General features: G+C 35.6%; 1 protein-coding gene across 1 annotated transcript in view; it reads left to right on the forward strand.

Moving 5' to 3' along the window:
- LOC145784160 (uncharacterized) overlaps nucleotides 1-17,199 on the forward strand; it is a 28,720-nt gene that overhangs the window by 6,755 nt on the left and 4,766 nt on the right. The window contains exons 6-12 of the mRNA XM_082595924.1: nucleotides 766-882; nucleotides 1,119-1,251; nucleotides 2,218-2,339; nucleotides 8,598-8,720; nucleotides 11,677-11,814; nucleotides 13,944-14,144; nucleotides 14,656-14,889. Of these exons, the coding sequence (XP_082452050.1) occupies nucleotides 766-882; nucleotides 1,119-1,251; nucleotides 2,218-2,339; nucleotides 8,598-8,720; nucleotides 11,677-11,814; nucleotides 13,944-14,144; nucleotides 14,656-14,889 (1,068 nt within the window). The remainder of the gene's footprint in view (nucleotides 1-765; nucleotides 883-1,118; nucleotides 1,252-2,217; nucleotides 2,340-8,597; nucleotides 8,721-11,676; nucleotides 11,815-13,943; nucleotides 14,145-14,655; nucleotides 14,890-17,199) is intronic.

The raw sequence follows: 17,199 nt of genomic DNA on the forward strand, positions 1-17,199 counted from the left end.
CAAGTGTTAAAATGCTATTGTTGTCCATGGTTCAGACCTAGTTATCAACTATATTTAGGTGTTTTTCCCGAACATGAATATTAAAGCATAATTTTATTATGACAGAGTTTTGCTTGTTTTCTGTGACGAACGGTGAAACTGGAGCTGATCTCCATCTTTGAGCCTAGTTAAGCCACAGCCACTAGGGGCTAAGTTTAGTTAGCGATCAAGCCCTTTGCTTACTTAGCACTTGTGGTTTCGAGATCTCCAACTTGCTTAAAAGAAAGCTAGGTTTGATATCAGTCTTTAGCGTAGTTAAATAACAGCATACCGTACTATTCTTATAATAAGCTTTTTTTCTGAATTCTATAAATTTCTCACATGTCAACAGCAAAATACTGGAATTAGTGCCACTGTTTAGTTGCAATTCTTGTAGCCTATATATGTTATCTTGTATGCTTTCTTTGTATGTTTTCCAACATGCCCATTGCCCAGCAATGGGGTAGTTTTCTTTCTGATATTGCATTACTACAACTCGCCATTGGATAGCTGTCATGCATCTGGAAAGTTACAATATATACTATGTCGAATTTAGTATTTCTAATTATTGAATGAATTGAAAGTAAACTTACTTTAATTTGTTCCACAACGTAAAATTTAATAATTGTGAGCAAGCAGTATATAACTTAAAAATTAACTTAAAAAATGGTGAAGTCGACACTGCCAGAGTCGCAGTGTTAAGTGTATGGTGTATTTTCTACAATTCTTCTTTAAAAATTTGTTTAGGAAAAATATGTACAACAACTCACCCAAACTAAATATCCAGGGACGATCCATTCGGATGTGAATGAAGAGAAAGAACAACTTGTTTTTCAAGTTGCAGCATTTGCGATGAAACCACAGGTACTTTTCGCCCACCTCTTAATTTGTAATGTGTTTCACCACTGCGTGTTATAGGAATTGAACAGTTATTATAAAATATTGTCAATTGTATGCTTGAAGCGCAAGCCTCTTCAACTATTTGAGCGGTGCAACTTTTTATTGCATTTTTCTTCTGTTTTTAAAACTTTTTAATTTGAATTGTCGTTTTTTTTTTTTTGAAATTTTACATTTAAAAATTTCAATTTTTTTTTTATTAGAACTCTTCAACTACTTTTCCCACTGATCACTCTAGTGACGATGATTCTGCATCAAATCCATCGACTGAGAACACGTCAGAAAAGACCGAAGAGGATGAAAAATCATTTGAGAAACATGTCTATGACAAAACAGGTTAATTTTTCACAAGTTGTCTTTGTAGAATTACACGTACCGGTAGTGAATTTTTAATCTACTTTGTTTGTCATATTGCCTGCTTTTCAAAAATTCAATCATATTCACTGACGAAGTATGTATAATACAGACATAACTCAGCAACAACACTTCATTTAACATTATAAAAACAAAAAAAGAATAAGCAAACGTTTTCGGCTAGTCAATAGTCATACAGCTCTTTTCAAGCCTATAAGAAAAATATTTTTTTAAAAGAAATACTAAAGAATCAAACAGTATCACAGCAAAAATATGATCAAATCTAAATATTTGAGAAACTGCTTAACTAGCTCACGCAAAATGATAACTGAAAAATTACGCAGCACAACGGTACAAGCAAAGCAAAAATACGAGAAGCACAAGACGTGACAATTCAATCAAAAACTGTTAAAAGATAGGAGGCTCCGTCAGCAAATAATTGCCCGTTGAGCCCTATTTTTGCTTTGTTTGTGCCTCTATCTCGTGTTGTGCTTCTGTCTATCTTGCGAAATCTGCTTGAGTCCTTTTCTAAACAATTGATTAATTTTACCTCTCATATACTATGACCCGTTGTGCTGCGTAATTTTTCAGTTATCATTTTGTATGAGCTAGTTAAGCAGTTTCTCAAATATTTAGATTTACTATATTTTTGCTGTGATTTTGTATGATTCTTTAGTATTTTTTTTTAATATATAGATTTTTTATAGGCTTTAACAGGGCTGTATGACTAGCCGAAAACGTCGCTTATTGTTTTGTTTTTTTATAATGCTAAATGTAGTGTTTTTGATGAGTTATGTCTGTTTATGGTTTAAAAAAGTTACGTCTCTACCCAAATTGTATATATATATTGGTAATAAAAGTGGCTTGGCTTTCAATATTTTATGGTAGGTCACAGTCATTAAATACATCTTTCGATTTGTAGTAGACATGTTTTTTTCATTAATTTAGGAAAAGTTGTCGGCAGGAAAATGTATGATCGATCTTTTCTCGTGCACTTTCGCTATTTCGACATTTGTCTTGAAAAGCCAAGCTACCTTTCAGATTTTGAAGATTTTGCAGGCAACTTCTTGGTATGTTTTTTTAGTAATTCATAACTGACAAATCACTTTATGTTTTGTTTTTCATAATGAAATTGTTTTGATTGACTTGCATGCTTAGTAGCTTGCCTTAACTCGTTTTATGTTGGAAAAGCTATAAATTTCAATACACCATTAAGTCAGGTGTTGCGCAAAGTTACTTTCACACGACACTAGTGTGAGGCCAAGCACACAGCACTAGGCACACACAATTTTTGACCCCTTGGTAGGTTTATCTCCGTTTTCTCCAAGAATATTGTTTAAGTACTTCTTAATCCTTTGCATGCCTGACGTACATATATTTTATTTTTGACTTGCAGCTAATTTAACGGAAACTTGCGGTTAGTCGGAAGGATTTTGACGTGTTCGGAGTTATTAAAAAAAGGCTGACTCCTACTCCGGCTTGATACAAAACGATTAACAATATTTTTTTGTATATATGCAATCTATTTTCAAAATACTGTTTCTTGTTCTCTGTATTGCGTTCTAAAACTTCAGCAGAAAATAGAAGTGTTTGTTCTTGTCAGTTTTTGTGAAAGTCGCTTTTTCACTGTCGATTGCAACTTGAGTGAAATTGTATTTTTAAAAAAAATGATAAAAGAAAAAAACTTGAAAAATCTGGAAACTTTCAACATCTGGCAACACTGAAGTCGGAGTCGGCCAGTTATAAATCGAGGAGTCGGAGTCGTATGTTTTCGCTCGACTCCACAGCCCTGGTTTTTATACTTTGTTTAATTTTTGTCTAAAGTTAGATTGGATGATATTTCAATAAGCAGTTTTTGCATTATAGTGTAGTCATCTAAGCTCAAAAAAAGGGCCAACCCGGAAAAAATTCGTAACTTAACAAATTTGATATCAAACGAAGCAAAATTTTATGTAGATCATCATATCCAAAATCCTCTTCAATCGGCTTTGAGCAAATGGAATGGGGGGCAGTTGAAATTTGCGTCTAGCGCCCCCTAACGGAAATGAACTATAATCATCTTTTCTAATACTTCCATACTGATTTCTGATTTGTTTTTCAAATATCGCAATCTGTAGCTTTGTGAGAACATTTTGGTAAAAAATTCTGGATGTGACGTCATGATGACGTCACAAGAATAATTGGAATATCGTAATTACTCTTCAATGCTAGGGGATGAATGGAATGCAAGAATACTCCCAGTACAGCTACTTTTTTTTTTCGTTTTTTACTTTGTTGAATACAATAAGTTTAATGGGGAGTGATGGGCTACTTAAAACACATGTTGCGCCATCTAGTGCAGAAAATGTAAATGTTGACAATCGTGAATTTCCAGTGAATGCAATCGTTGGTTTGTGCATATTGTTTTGTGTTCACTTACTTGAGTAAACCTTTTAGAGCATTTAGAAAATCAATGAAAAATGTTAATACTTGCAGTAGCAATGGCGTCATAATGCACTGGTTAAAAGGAATGTTTTATGGACGATCACGAATATCACTGTTATGAGGTAAACAGTAAAATTCAATATCAATCTTTGCAAATACTTATGAACAATAATCTACATGTCAAATCAAACATATATTAGTAGAAGGCGTTTGAAATTAATTAAAGTTGTTTCAAAAGTTTTGTTTTCATGATTTTTTTTCCTGACTTGTAAATCGCTTTTTTTTTGCAACCAACACTTCAAAAAAGCTAGATTTTGAATAATTTTGACCAAATTTGAATCTGATATTTATTTTTCAACATCAAATATGTTTCTATCCGCTTCCTCGTCACTTCCAACGCTGTCTTCGTCTGATGAAACTTCGTCTTTGTCATAATTTTCACAATCCACTCCATTGCAATTACCACACGCAGAAACACATGGTAGCCCGTGCCGCCTGCAGCTGCAAACGTTGGTACTGCAAGGACTTTTCTTAGTGACGTTACAGTTACATCGTACAAAGCGAAGAATGTTATCAGGAGCCGCACTCAAATCTGTCAGAATAGGATCGTAACTCCCATTGGATAATTTCCAGCCCCAATCGAGCGGATTTAGTTCAACGCTCATCAGTGTTTTCTATTCAATCACCTGCAGAAGAATTCGAAGAAAATGATACTTTGCAGCATTTTTGGTTGGTGCGAGAGACTGTGGCTTGATTGTGGTTTTAGATGCTGCTGCTGCCTTCATAAACTGATGGTAGCGCAAATCTTCCATCGCCCAGTTTTCTTTCCCACCATAGCTAAAAAGATAAAAATTGTATATTAAAACTGAACACACTTCTTAAACTTTTATTGATGATTTGGTGGTAGGAACTTGACATTATCGTTATAATACTAATGTAACTTTTTAAGTTACCTAAACATTAACAATTTGTCCTTTTTGTTCTACTTCCTCTGCAGTGGCTGTTTCGTCTTCGAATACTTTAGCAGTTTCTTGGAACACCTCCCTGGTCTCAAACTTCTTCAGGGTACTAGTTTTTCCTGTTTTTACTAGTTTTTTTCATGGTCCCTACGTAAAAGATCATGAACACAAACGAAGAACAAGGAAAATGAGTGCCTTTGTAAGTTTGGATAACTTAGAAATGATCTCAACATTCAACCAAGAAGTATTTTTGAAGAACGAGCAGAATAAATCACAGTTCATATCTTTCCTATCAGACGAGCTGGGAAAGAGAAGGTCATGATGTTCGAAACAGTTTGGGAGATGGAGTATGCAGAAGATAACAACAAAGATGTGGTTGTAGTAGCGGCTGACACTGATATTCTAGCGTTGTTGATGTTTCACTGGAAAAATGGTATGCATCTCTACAATCTACATGCTTTCTGATGCTAGCAACAAAGGTGACAAAGAAATCTGGAAAATTGAAGATTTGGTCAAATCTACTAGAGAAGTCATTACAAGTCATATTTTATTCATCCATGCTTGGTCGGGTTGCGAAATATTGTATTTAGATGAGCCTTGTCGTATTCTTTTTAATATAATTGTACACGATGAACATATTCGGAATTGCCTTCGTTCTTTACTAATTTTTCGGTTAAGCTATGCACAGGCTACTTATATCTATAATGTTTTAAGTCAGAAAAAACTAGTACCCTGAAGAAGTTTGGGACCAGGGAGGTGTTCCAAGAAACTGCTAAAGTATTCGAATACGAAACAGCCATTGCAGAGGAAGTAGAACAAAAAGGACAAATTGTTAATGTTTAGGTAACTTAAAAAGTGACATTAGTATTATAACGATAATGTCAATGTCAAGTTCCTACCACCAAATCATCAATAAAGTTTAAGAAGTGTGTTCAGTTTTAATATACAATTTTTATCTTTTTAGCTATGGTGGTACTGCTAATTTGCATTCATCAAATGCTGGCATTTGCACAACAATCTAACCTCTTAGTGTAATTTATTAAGTTAAGAATCGATTTCGCTATAGTAATAGCATCTTCAGCTAGCACATGTAAAAAAAGAAGAAAATTTGAAAAATACGTAAAACGAACAAATAAAGCAAACTCCGATGTTATCAACACGCATAAAAATTATATTTTAAATAAATAGATTTTAAAAGATATTTTAAATAGATAGTTGTATTTTAAATAGATGGATGGGAAAGAAAACTGGGCGATGGAAGATTTGCGCTACCATCAGTTTATGAAGGCAGCAGCAACATCTAAAACGACAATCAAGCCACAGTCTCTCGCTCCAACCAAAAATGCTGCAAAGTATCATTTTCTTCGAATCCATCTGCAGGTGATTGAATAGCAAACACTGATGAGCGTTGAACTAAATCCGCTCGATCGGGGCTGGAAATTATCCAATGAGAGTTACGATCTTATTCTGACAGATTTGGGTGCGGCTCCTGATAACATTCTTCGCTTTGTACGATGTAACTGTAACGTCACTAAGAAAAGTCCTTGCAGTATCAACGTTTGCAGCTGCAGGCGGCACGGGCTATCATGTGTTTCTGCGTGTGGTAGTTGCAATGGAGTGGATTGTGAAAATTATGACAAAGACGAAGTTTCATCAGACGAAGACAGCGTTGGAAGTGACGAGGAAGCGAATAGAAAGATATTTGATGTTGAAAAATAAATATCAGATTCAAATTTGGTCAAAATCATTCAAAATCTAGCTTTTTTGAAGTGTTGGTTGCAAAAAAAAGAAGCGATTTACAAGTCAGGAAAAAAAATCATGAAAACAAAACTTTTGAAACAATTTTAATTAATTTCAAACGCCTTCTACTAATATATGTTTGGTTTGACATGTAGATTATTGTTCATAAGTATTTGCAAAGATTGATATTGAATTTTACTGTTTACCTTATAACAGTGATATTCGTGATCGTCCATAAAACATTCCTTTTAACCAGTGCATTATGACGCCATTGCTACTGCAAGTATTAACAGTTTTCATTGATTTTCTAAATGCTCTAAAAGGTTTACTCAAGTAAGTGAACACAAAACAATATGCACAAACCAACGATTGCATTCACTGGAAATTCACGATTGTCAACATTTACATTTTCTGCACTAGATGGCGCAACATGTGTTTTAAGTAGCCCATCACTCCCCATTAAACTTATTGTATTCAACAAAGTAAAAAACGAAAAAAAAAAGTAGCTGTACTGGGAGTATTCTTGCATTCCATTCATCCCCTAGCATTGAAGAGTAATTACGATATTCCAATTATTCTTGTGACGTCATCATGACGTCACATCCAGAATTTTTTACCAAAATGTTCTCACAAAGCTACAGATTGCGATATTTGAAAAAACAAATCAGAAATCAGGATGGAAGTATTAGAAAAGATGATTATAGTTCATTTCCGTTAGGGGCGCTAGACGCAAATTTCAAATGTCCCCCATTCCATTTGCTCAAAACCGATTGAAGAGGATTTTGGATATGATGATCTACATAAAATTTCGCTTCTTTTGATACCAAATTTGTTAAGTTACGAATTTTTTCCGGGTCAAACCCTAATATGACTACACTATTACTCTAATTACCACGATTTTGTTGTATACACTTGGAAGCTGGTTTGAGTTAATTTTGGTGAGCTGAATACATGCGGTAGCCTAGTCGAGAAATTAGTGCCAAGGGGAGAAAGATAGCTGAAGTATGCTAGTGAATCACAGCTTTGATGCCAATTTTTGACTCAAATTGTTAACAAAGAATAATTAGCAAGCTAAATTTAGATTAACTGAACGCCCTCTTTGCCAATGTTTTGCATAGACCATTAAACTCCAAGCAAAACTGTGACCAGTCTTATTTCAGCTATTTTTGCCTCTAAAAAAAATTTGCTTTAGTATGGTTGTAAATACATCATCATAAATCAATTTTGTAACTTTTGGTTAAAATAACATTTCTATTGTATCTAAATACCTAATATGATATTGATAAAAGAAATTCTAGCTCAAATTTAGATTCAGCACCCTAAAATTATCTAAATCAGTTCTTCAATCTAAACAGCGTGATAAAAGAGAGCACAATAAGTACCATCATAAAGTTTTAATAAGCTTTAGTACATAATAAAGTTACCGGTACTTTAAATTTAAAATACAATCAAGCTACATTGCGATATGAAAGAAATACTAAAGTTTTTTCATCTTTCTCAAACCTTCACAACTAAATAGTGAGATTTCTCACAGAGCATATTGCAAGAATTTATTTAAGCCTGCATTTATTTGATATATTGGCGTAATAATATACCATGTACTTCTAGACTAGGTAGTCTAGAAGTACATGTAATATACCCAGGCCAATATACAGCACATTAGCTATGGTGAAGATTAATTCAAAACTGTTTTAAAAGTAGCAAGTAGTCCAAAAATAATACATATTAATAAATTTCATTTCAATACAAACTTCCCTAAGTGTGATTTCGTTACAAAATCCAAACAATTTCGTTCAATCACAATGCATTGTAATTGTCGTGATATCATCATATTCCAGTTTTAAGTGAGCTTTTTTGTTTGTTTGTTGGTTGTATTTTCCTATTTTAAATATATATATATAACGGATGATTTTCTGTGCCATAACAAGTGTCCAGTAAAAAATATTGTGATGAGAATTCAACATTAGTAAACTAAACTATGTACACAAGGCAAGATATGCATGAAATAGAAATCGTACTAAGTAGTTTTGCTGTGAGATGTTCCTGCGACAGGTCGGCCATGGTAAATTGTCTTGCGCCGAGTCAGTCGCGCCAGAATGTCTGATCCCGTCTTTGCAAGATGCACGGCTGCTGTAATTGTGTATTGTACTTCTAATTATTTTATTTCAGCAATTGCAGAAACCTATTTGTGGTTTTCGTCTTTAGAATGGTCCGGTAATAAAAATAAGAAAAAATCCGCGACCAAATGAGGTTGAAGATTCGAGCACCTCCAGTCACTATTATTCCACGCCATCCACTTCTGCAACAGAAAACGAACAAACTAACGGGGTTTGTTGCATTTTTTGTTTGTTTGTGCATGGCCATGGTTTGTGTTTATCTGTATACTTTATATGGCAGGGTCTACAGCTTTCGCTTATTGGCTCATTCTGTGCATGTGAGTCGTGACACAGTGTCAAACCTACACCTTGGTGGAGAGGTGTCTGACCATGGTTGCATTGACAACGTTTGGGTCACTTGCCATGCACTTTCAGACTTGCGAAACTTTGGCTTGTTTTTAACCGAAATGCACGGAAAGTTTTAGTTCATTTTTTTAAACTTTTTTCTACCAACATCTTTGTTCTTCGTACGTCAATGTTTGCAATATTTTACCACTCTGCTACTATTTGGAGAATCCAAATCGGAGAACTCGATTCGGAGAAATCCCAGTTCGGAGACAGTTTTTTTCGAAGATTTCTACTGTAAAATCTCCCAGCTGCATCAGTATATTCAAAGAAATTAGCTTATAACAGAGATTAATCAAATAAAGTCTCAGCGAAAAAAAAAAACAGTTGTCAAACAACGTTTGATGATCATAACCAACTAAGTTAAAATACGTAATATTTTACTTGAAGTGTAATAAATTAGCTTTATTAACCTATAGGCCAACTACTTTCCGTTGTCAGATGTATGAAATCGCCCCTCCCCTCAACGTTACTAGCATGATCTACCACTGTGACATCAACAGTTATAACTTTGGTTAATTGCCTAACCTATAAAATAATTAAATAACATGATATGCGTTCTTTTGGTGCAAACTAAGCTGAACTATCACAAGATGTATGAGGTGTAATCTGCTTTAATTCCGACGTTTTGTCAACCAGACACGACTGACTTCTTCAGGGGGCTAAGTCAGGTAGTGACTACTTGTCTAGCATGGCAAAAACACAGGACTATGTTGCTGCAAACCAACCAAACATGCAAAATTAAATTCAACTTCCAAACAAAAATTATCGCGTGCTGATTTTGAAACTAGAAAAATGAGTGTAAATGTCATCAATCAGCAAGAAACTTAAATAACGACAGAGCGGAGAGAGAGTGAACCGTATGAGTCATGAAGAATCAAATTGTGTAAACGCACCACTGCACAGTTTTCAATCAGCGTGAAACCAATTTAAATATATCAGACAAGCACAATAGTTTTTTTATAAATAGTAGGAAAAGAGATGCCATCATTATGATTCATTACATGGGGCTTTTGATTGATAAACCAACTTTTAGAAAAGATTCGTTTTTGACAATCACTTAACTTTTAGAATTTTAGAATTGTTTTATGTTACTTTATGATCTGAAGATAATAACTTATAAACATAATAATATCATGTTATTTAAGTAAATGTCTGGTGAACAGCCTCATTTAATTTTTAGCTATAAAATAATAGTTGCTAGATATTACTATAGCCTATACCCGCAAGATATCAGCTAATTTACATCTACCTCACTGAAACTATAACTGACTCGTTTGCATGGGTATGGGAAGGTAAACACAAAAAACGCCTACTTAAATGACCTCTACAAATTTTGTTAATAAATACTAGCCGTGGCTGGATTTTCAAGAAATCACCTAATCGGTTTTCTTCGAAAAAGGTTCTCTCCGAATTGGGATTTCTCCGAATCGACTTCTCAGAATCGGATTCTCCAAATCGAATTTTCCGAAACTGGCCATTCCGGTATTTTACTACATAAGCTAAAAAAGTATAAATGAATTGTCAAAACTATTTTATACTTGCCTTGTCTTATCTTTTTCTGTAATATTTTGAATATACTAATCAAGTGCTTTTACTGATTGCTTTCAGCACTACGAAAAAGAAATTATATTTAAATTTGTAACTTAACAAGTAAATATATTTGATCTCATACTACCATATTTAATACTGTTGTATACCATATATTGCAAAATGTACAGTTCTATGTCCAACCCATGGGCCACATGCGACCAGGTTGAACGATTTTGCGACTATTTCTTGTGTTAGGTTTCATGTTAAACTAAAAGCAAGTTAAATTTCAATTATAGCTAGTAAATTCTTTCCAAACCAAATTCGACAAACTTTTGTGGTACAGTTTTGGTGATGTAGTCTGCTGCATGTTTCTCAGCATTACGTCCCAAAAGAGTAACACGCCACTTCCCATTGGTGCACGCCTGCACGGTTGAGAAAAAAGGCAGACAATGATGCAATGATGGTTAAAATGGACCCAAGTCTATCTCAGTGGAGACAAGCCAGTGGTGCAGATGTCAGTGAATGGAATGAAAGAATTTAAACTGATGGGATTCAGTCATTGTTCTGATTTCTATTTATGGTCCCCCAACTCATTGCTGAGATGTTTTGTTTATGATCTTCACTGAGACGTTGAGTGACAGCTACGAATGGGTGTCTTAATTTCAGTCGTTTGTTTGATGACCCCTTGAGTGGAAAAATGATTTGACTCCTCTGCTCGTCGATCGAAGGGCAGAGTGACTTCTTCGCGACAAAGCAGTTAAAATAATTGACCTACAAGCAATTTACGTTGTGCAACATCAGACCTGCTTATTGGCATAAAAAAATTGTTACATTTAAATTCAAAAGCCATTGAGTTGGATTTATTAAAGTTTAGAGCAGATATTGAAAAGCCATTTTTGCTACCAAGCGTCATATTTAGTGTTTTACAACGTCATGACTCAAGGATGACATCACGAAGAATCACATTGCGATTGTTTTAGAAATTGAATGAGGCTGTTTACCAGGTATTTATTTAAATAAGAGGATTCGTTCTACTGGTGCTTCATCAAACATTGTTTGATGAAGAAAATCAACGCCAGTTAATTTATTTGCAAAATGCGGTCTTTCAATTTTTCACACTGTATTTTTTTTAAATATGATATGTTATGATTGGGGCTTTTTCAAAAATACCAAAACAAGTTTAGGCACAGGGACCTATTTTGGTTGCACATGAATGTGACAGACCATTTTATTTTAAACCTATTTTAAAGGAACTTCGCCGAAACGTGAAATCGATACTGCACAAAATGACGCCATCGAATCTCTCAGCTTCCATCGAAAGCTTGAAACTTATTCCGGTCAACACAGAAGCACGTCGGCGTACTTTCGCAAGGGTTGTTTTTGAAACGGTAAAACCGATTCCAAAATTTATTTGTTATTTTAACTGAATTTTGCCTTCATTAATGTGTGTTTTATTGTTCAAGGTTTTACGTTGGTTTTATATCAAATACACCTGAAAGCAAGATACAGGATAACCCAGGCCTGCACAATACATGGCCTGCGGGACAGATATGGCTCGCAATGCGTTTCTTGCAGCCCACGAAAACATTTTCATATGTGTTTCGTGCAGTTCTCAAAAGTGTTTCAAACTCAATCAGCAAGTGAAGTTTGTTTGCTCTTAGTACAAAACCGACTTTAACGCACCCATACACCTCGTAATTACTTTCCAGCACAGAATCCAATTCGTCTTTGACGTTGTAAATACTGTGCATGCTATACGAACAATTTATTTAAAAATGAAAAGAAGAGAAATTACCTAGCTTCGGCCGTGCCTATTCCACGACCTGTGGGTGATAAAAGGGATGTCAATTAAACCTTATTTGCCAATTAAATTATCATTTCACTAGAGCGTGACTAGAGTAACTAGATACCGGCTGCATAGCCGAGTAGTGAGAGCCCTGGAACGGCAATCGAAAGGGCACCGGTTTGACACCGCTCAAGAGCATGCGGGTGTGTCTTTGGCAGTACACTTAAGGGCAGATGCCTGAAGGTGGACACGAAGATTGGCTTCCTTGCCTTCCCGTCCACTTAATCTAAATCAGTGTTTCTCAACCTTTTTCGGATCAACGCCCCCTTCATGAACTGGCAAAATTTTACCGCCCCCCAACAATAACGATTAATTACGAAAAGCGAATATAAAACAATAGATACTAAGAATATAAAACAATTAATGCTACAAAAAGTGCTCATTGCCAAGCTAAAAGCCAAGCAGAGCGAATTACATCAAATATAAGCTATAACCATGCTCTAAAACCCTTGCAGCCTGTTTTACTCTACTTTAAAAGGTGGATCATCAGAAGGTCCTTATTCCAATAGAATTCTATTTCTATTAGGCTATTCTATTAGAATATAAGGACCTTCTGATGATTCCCCTGCTAAGGTGAAACAGCCAAACAGTTTGTAAGGGTTGTAGAGACTAGTAACTATATTTGATGAAAAGCAAATATATATTTGCGAGCATGAAAACAGTAGCCTATAGGCCTACTGGTAGTCGGTGTGAACCTTGGGCTTGGTGAGAAAGTGCCAGTTTCTTCACATCCGGTGTAAAGCCATTGAGAAACATTCAAAGATCACCTCTTATGACAAGTGGGTTTTGCTGTTTGGTATGTAACAGAACAACACAGCTGAATCCCTTCCCCCCCAGGTATGAGGTAGGAAATGCTACTACGAAGATACGAGCTCTTTGACGAAATCATTACGCTGGGCGGTAGATGGTTTAAACCAGAATGCCCCCTAATGATCAAAACGCCCCCCTTAAGCCGAGGTAATCATACCGCCCCCCTGAAAAAACGCCCCCGTTGAGAACCACTGATCTAAATCTTCAACCACCTGGTGTAAGCCTGGATACGACAAACAAAAACTAGATTATTCTACTAATTATTTTTCTGGAATAATAATTTAATTGGCAAATAAGTTTTAATTGACATCCCTTTTATCACACACAGCTCGTAGAATATAGAGGCACAGCAGAAGCTGGGCAATTTTTCTTCGCGGTTTTGCGCTCGACTTTTGTTAACAAGTTTCATTCATCGAGTAGCATATTTCTCTCAGCACTGCGTTCACATGTAATCATCATTCGGGGTACACTGAACCCTAAAACCAAATTCTAGTAACTCAATAGTTACTTTTATTGAAAATTTTGTTATACTTTCAGTGTTAGCTTTTAATTTAGTTGTCAACATTGGTAAAACATACCGTTGAATTCAAATTTTTCCTATTTCGACAATAGTAGGGGGGAGTTATTCGGATTTTTTTAAATTCAACTATAGTCCCAATTTTAGGATACAACTGTATATTTTAAGACCCTTGGTAAAAAAAGTTTGAAAGCTTTGTCCCAACTTTTTTTTTGTCTAAAATTTTAATTTTAAGCAGTTTTATTTAAAGCAGGCGGTGGAACCACTGTACGTATAGGAGATCGCAATCCATCTTTCTGTATGTTTAAAGGCATGATAATAATAACATGTGATGACATTGGTAGGCGGTGGGAATGCCAAGCAAGAGTGCTTCTTGTGCCAGCGTGTGCCAAGCTATGTCATCATACCATTGTGTGACTTCTCAGCTGGGGAAAACTATAAGTTTCATAAGAAGTATAGCGTCAATATGTGGAGGTGAACTTCATAAAGATTGGGAAAAATCGCTTTCAAAATATCACATGAAAGTGGAAAAGTCACAGACCTTGGTTCGTTTACAAGTTATTGTTTGGTTTGTAAATAATTCTTTGACGACGTTTTTGCTCTTTTTTTAGGCTATTCAAAGTCTGGGCTTGTGCTTTGTGGTAGAGATCGAAATTGTAAAAGGGGTTGTAATGAGTTGCAAATGCAAATATTTGTGGACTTTCACCGTAGCAAGTCAGCGACAGGTGTCTTTATCCCTTGGCCATGCATCTAACTGTTTATCAACATCTTGCTGATCTGAGGGGGTCAAAACATCGTCTTTGAAGCTACTAGTAGCGCAAAGTGTCTTGCTTCAAAACAAATTAAGCACCACCAAGTGAGGTGTCAAACACCAAGTGTTTAAGTGCACCAACTTGTAGCCCCCTTTTCCCTTCTTTTCCTTGCAGTATTTTAGTATGTATTACAAATTAGAATGCTTTATATGTGGTGTTATAATTAAACATGTTAATTTATTGACTTCGACATCAGACTATAATGAAAACCACTACCGTTTGTAATCCAAAGAACTTCCCACAGGAACACATGCAAAAAGCCAAAGAGGAACTAGACGCCGCTGAAGCCAAGGAGCGCAGGAGGATGCTTGGAAATATTCGATTCATGGGAGAATTGTTCAAGTTGGGGATGCTATCACAACGCCTCATGCATAATTGCATTTTGACATTGATTAAACGTCCCTTTGAAGAGTCGCTTGAATTATTGTGTCACTTACTAACAGCAATTGGAAAGGACGTTAAATCTAAAAAAGCCAAGGTGAGTAAACTATTCAAGAAAAATGTACGACCAATCCAATTGATGTCGAGTTATCTTGTTGTGTATAGCGATTTCGAATATTAAATTCTCTTCAGCACAACTTTATAACAGGCATAGTAAAATCTTCAATAGGTCAGTTCAAGAATGCAGCAGTTAAGTTTAGAAAGAAACCAACAATAGTGATTTTAGGTTGCTAAGAAACAAATAAATTTAGTCTGCAAGCAGTATAGTGACAATACTATTACTATGTAAATTATGAAGGGAATCAAGTCATACATTAGTAAAACGGAGTGACAACGCCAGGGAGGGCGTTTGCTTTGTGTTTTTGCGTTTGCGTTTTCATTATTTTTGCATTTTAATTGATAGTGACTGTATCATTTTGATCCGTTATAGGGCAATTTTGTGTCACTTTTGTGCGAGGATGGCTTGCCTCCCCAGAATCCCTCCCTGGCGTTGTCACCCCGTTTTACTAATGTATGACTTGATTCCCTTCATAATTTACATAATATTGGAACTATTGCTCACAGACTAAATTTATTTGTTTCTTAGCAACCTAAAATCACTATTGGTTTCTTTCTAAACTTAACTGCTGCACCGTGAATTGACCTACTGAAGATTTTACAATGCCTGTTATAAAATTGTGCTGAAGAGAATTTAATATTCGAAATCGCGATACACAACAAGATAACTCGACATTAATTGGATTGGTCGTCAGGCAGTGCATCCTATGGATCCGTAATTGGGCCTCTCTCTTGCACCAGCTTGCTGGGCGTGCAGTTGTTATATTGCCTTTTTCATTATTTTTGACTAAACTATTGTCTGAAAAAGATTTTTAATTTTCTGAACGAAAGTTCTTACAGACTCCGTTATTCAGTCCAGTTGTTATATCTCTGAGTACTACCTGGGCCAAGGATGGATTGAATGCAATGGCAATTCACCAGATTTTTTATTTGTCCCTTTTACTACCATAATGATCATCACTTAAAATTTCAAAGCAATCGATTAGCTTACCCAATTACATTTGCCATTATTCCAAGTTTCACAACACTTGATCATAAATATAGTTGGAATGAATAGACAACTGCATGATTGACATATTAACTTATTAAGGTAAGTCGCGCATGCCTCTCATAAAAACCTTAACAGCTTGTTTTACCCTTGATAGAATCCTCAAAAAATTCTTATTCAAATGAAATAGATTCTGTTTGAAAAAAAAAACCTTTTGAGAATCGCACCTTGGGTAAAACTGCTGTTAAGGCTTTAAAGGACGGGGAAACCCAAATTAACTTTTTGCGAGTTTTTTTTTCAGCGTGATGTCATTGTGTACAACATGCGTTTTAGCAAAAAAAAAATCCAAATTTTGTTGCCCTCGTCTCGCTAAGGCCGCTTTTGTTTCATACCCGTTTGCGAGGTCTCGCCCGCATCAAGCTGTGATTCTGTTCGCTGTGACGTCACAAGGTACATATAGTTGTGGCCAAAAGTTTAAGACCAGGCTTGATTTATGACGATTTTTGCATTACTTCAAAATACTGCATCATATATTGTTTCAGTTGCATCATCTTTATGCATCATCTTATATCTGATGCAGTATTTTGAAGTAATGCAAAAATCGTCATAAATCAAGTCTGGTCTTAAACTTTTGGCCACAACTATATGTACCTTGTGACGTCACAGCGAACAGAATCACAGCTTGATGCGCAACGAGACCTCGCAAACGTGTATCAAACAAAAGCGGCCTTAGCGAGACGAGGGCAACAAAATTTGGATTTTTTTATTGCTAAAACGCATGTTGTACACAATGACATCACGCTGAAACAAAAAAACTCGCAAAAAGTTAATTTGGGTTTCCCCACCCTTTTAAGAAAATTGCGACTGCTTTAGCTTCAGTTTGCTTTGCTTGGCATTGAGCACTTTTTTGTAGTGCTGATAATGTTTATTGCGTATTAGTTTGAGATGCCGACTAATTTTGCCTTTTTGATATCTTTTCGGTAAACGTAATTGTGGTCAGTGCTCACGATTACTCTTGTAACGCATTCAATTACGAACATGTGTGCGTTTCTTTGCGTGAAATCAATTACGATGATATGGGTATGACATAACTATAACCCTCATTTGACTGTCATGCCTCGGCTCAATAATATCAGTATGAGACTGAGTGTTGGTTACTTCTGTTTGGCGATGCAATAATGAATAATAATTGTTCTGTTAGCGGCTGTGCGCAAGATCCCAATTTTACTGGCATGCATCAGATTCAATCATACTCTAGTAGTCTAGTACGGGCATTGGTTACTTGCATTTTCCGATGCAACA

This window comes from Aplidium turbinatum, chromosome 15 (assembly GCF_918807975.1).
Source record: "Aplidium turbinatum chromosome 15, kaAplTurb1.1, whole genome shotgun sequence".
NCBI lineage: Eukaryota > Metazoa > Chordata > Ascidiacea > Aplousobranchia > Polyclinidae > Aplidium > Aplidium turbinatum.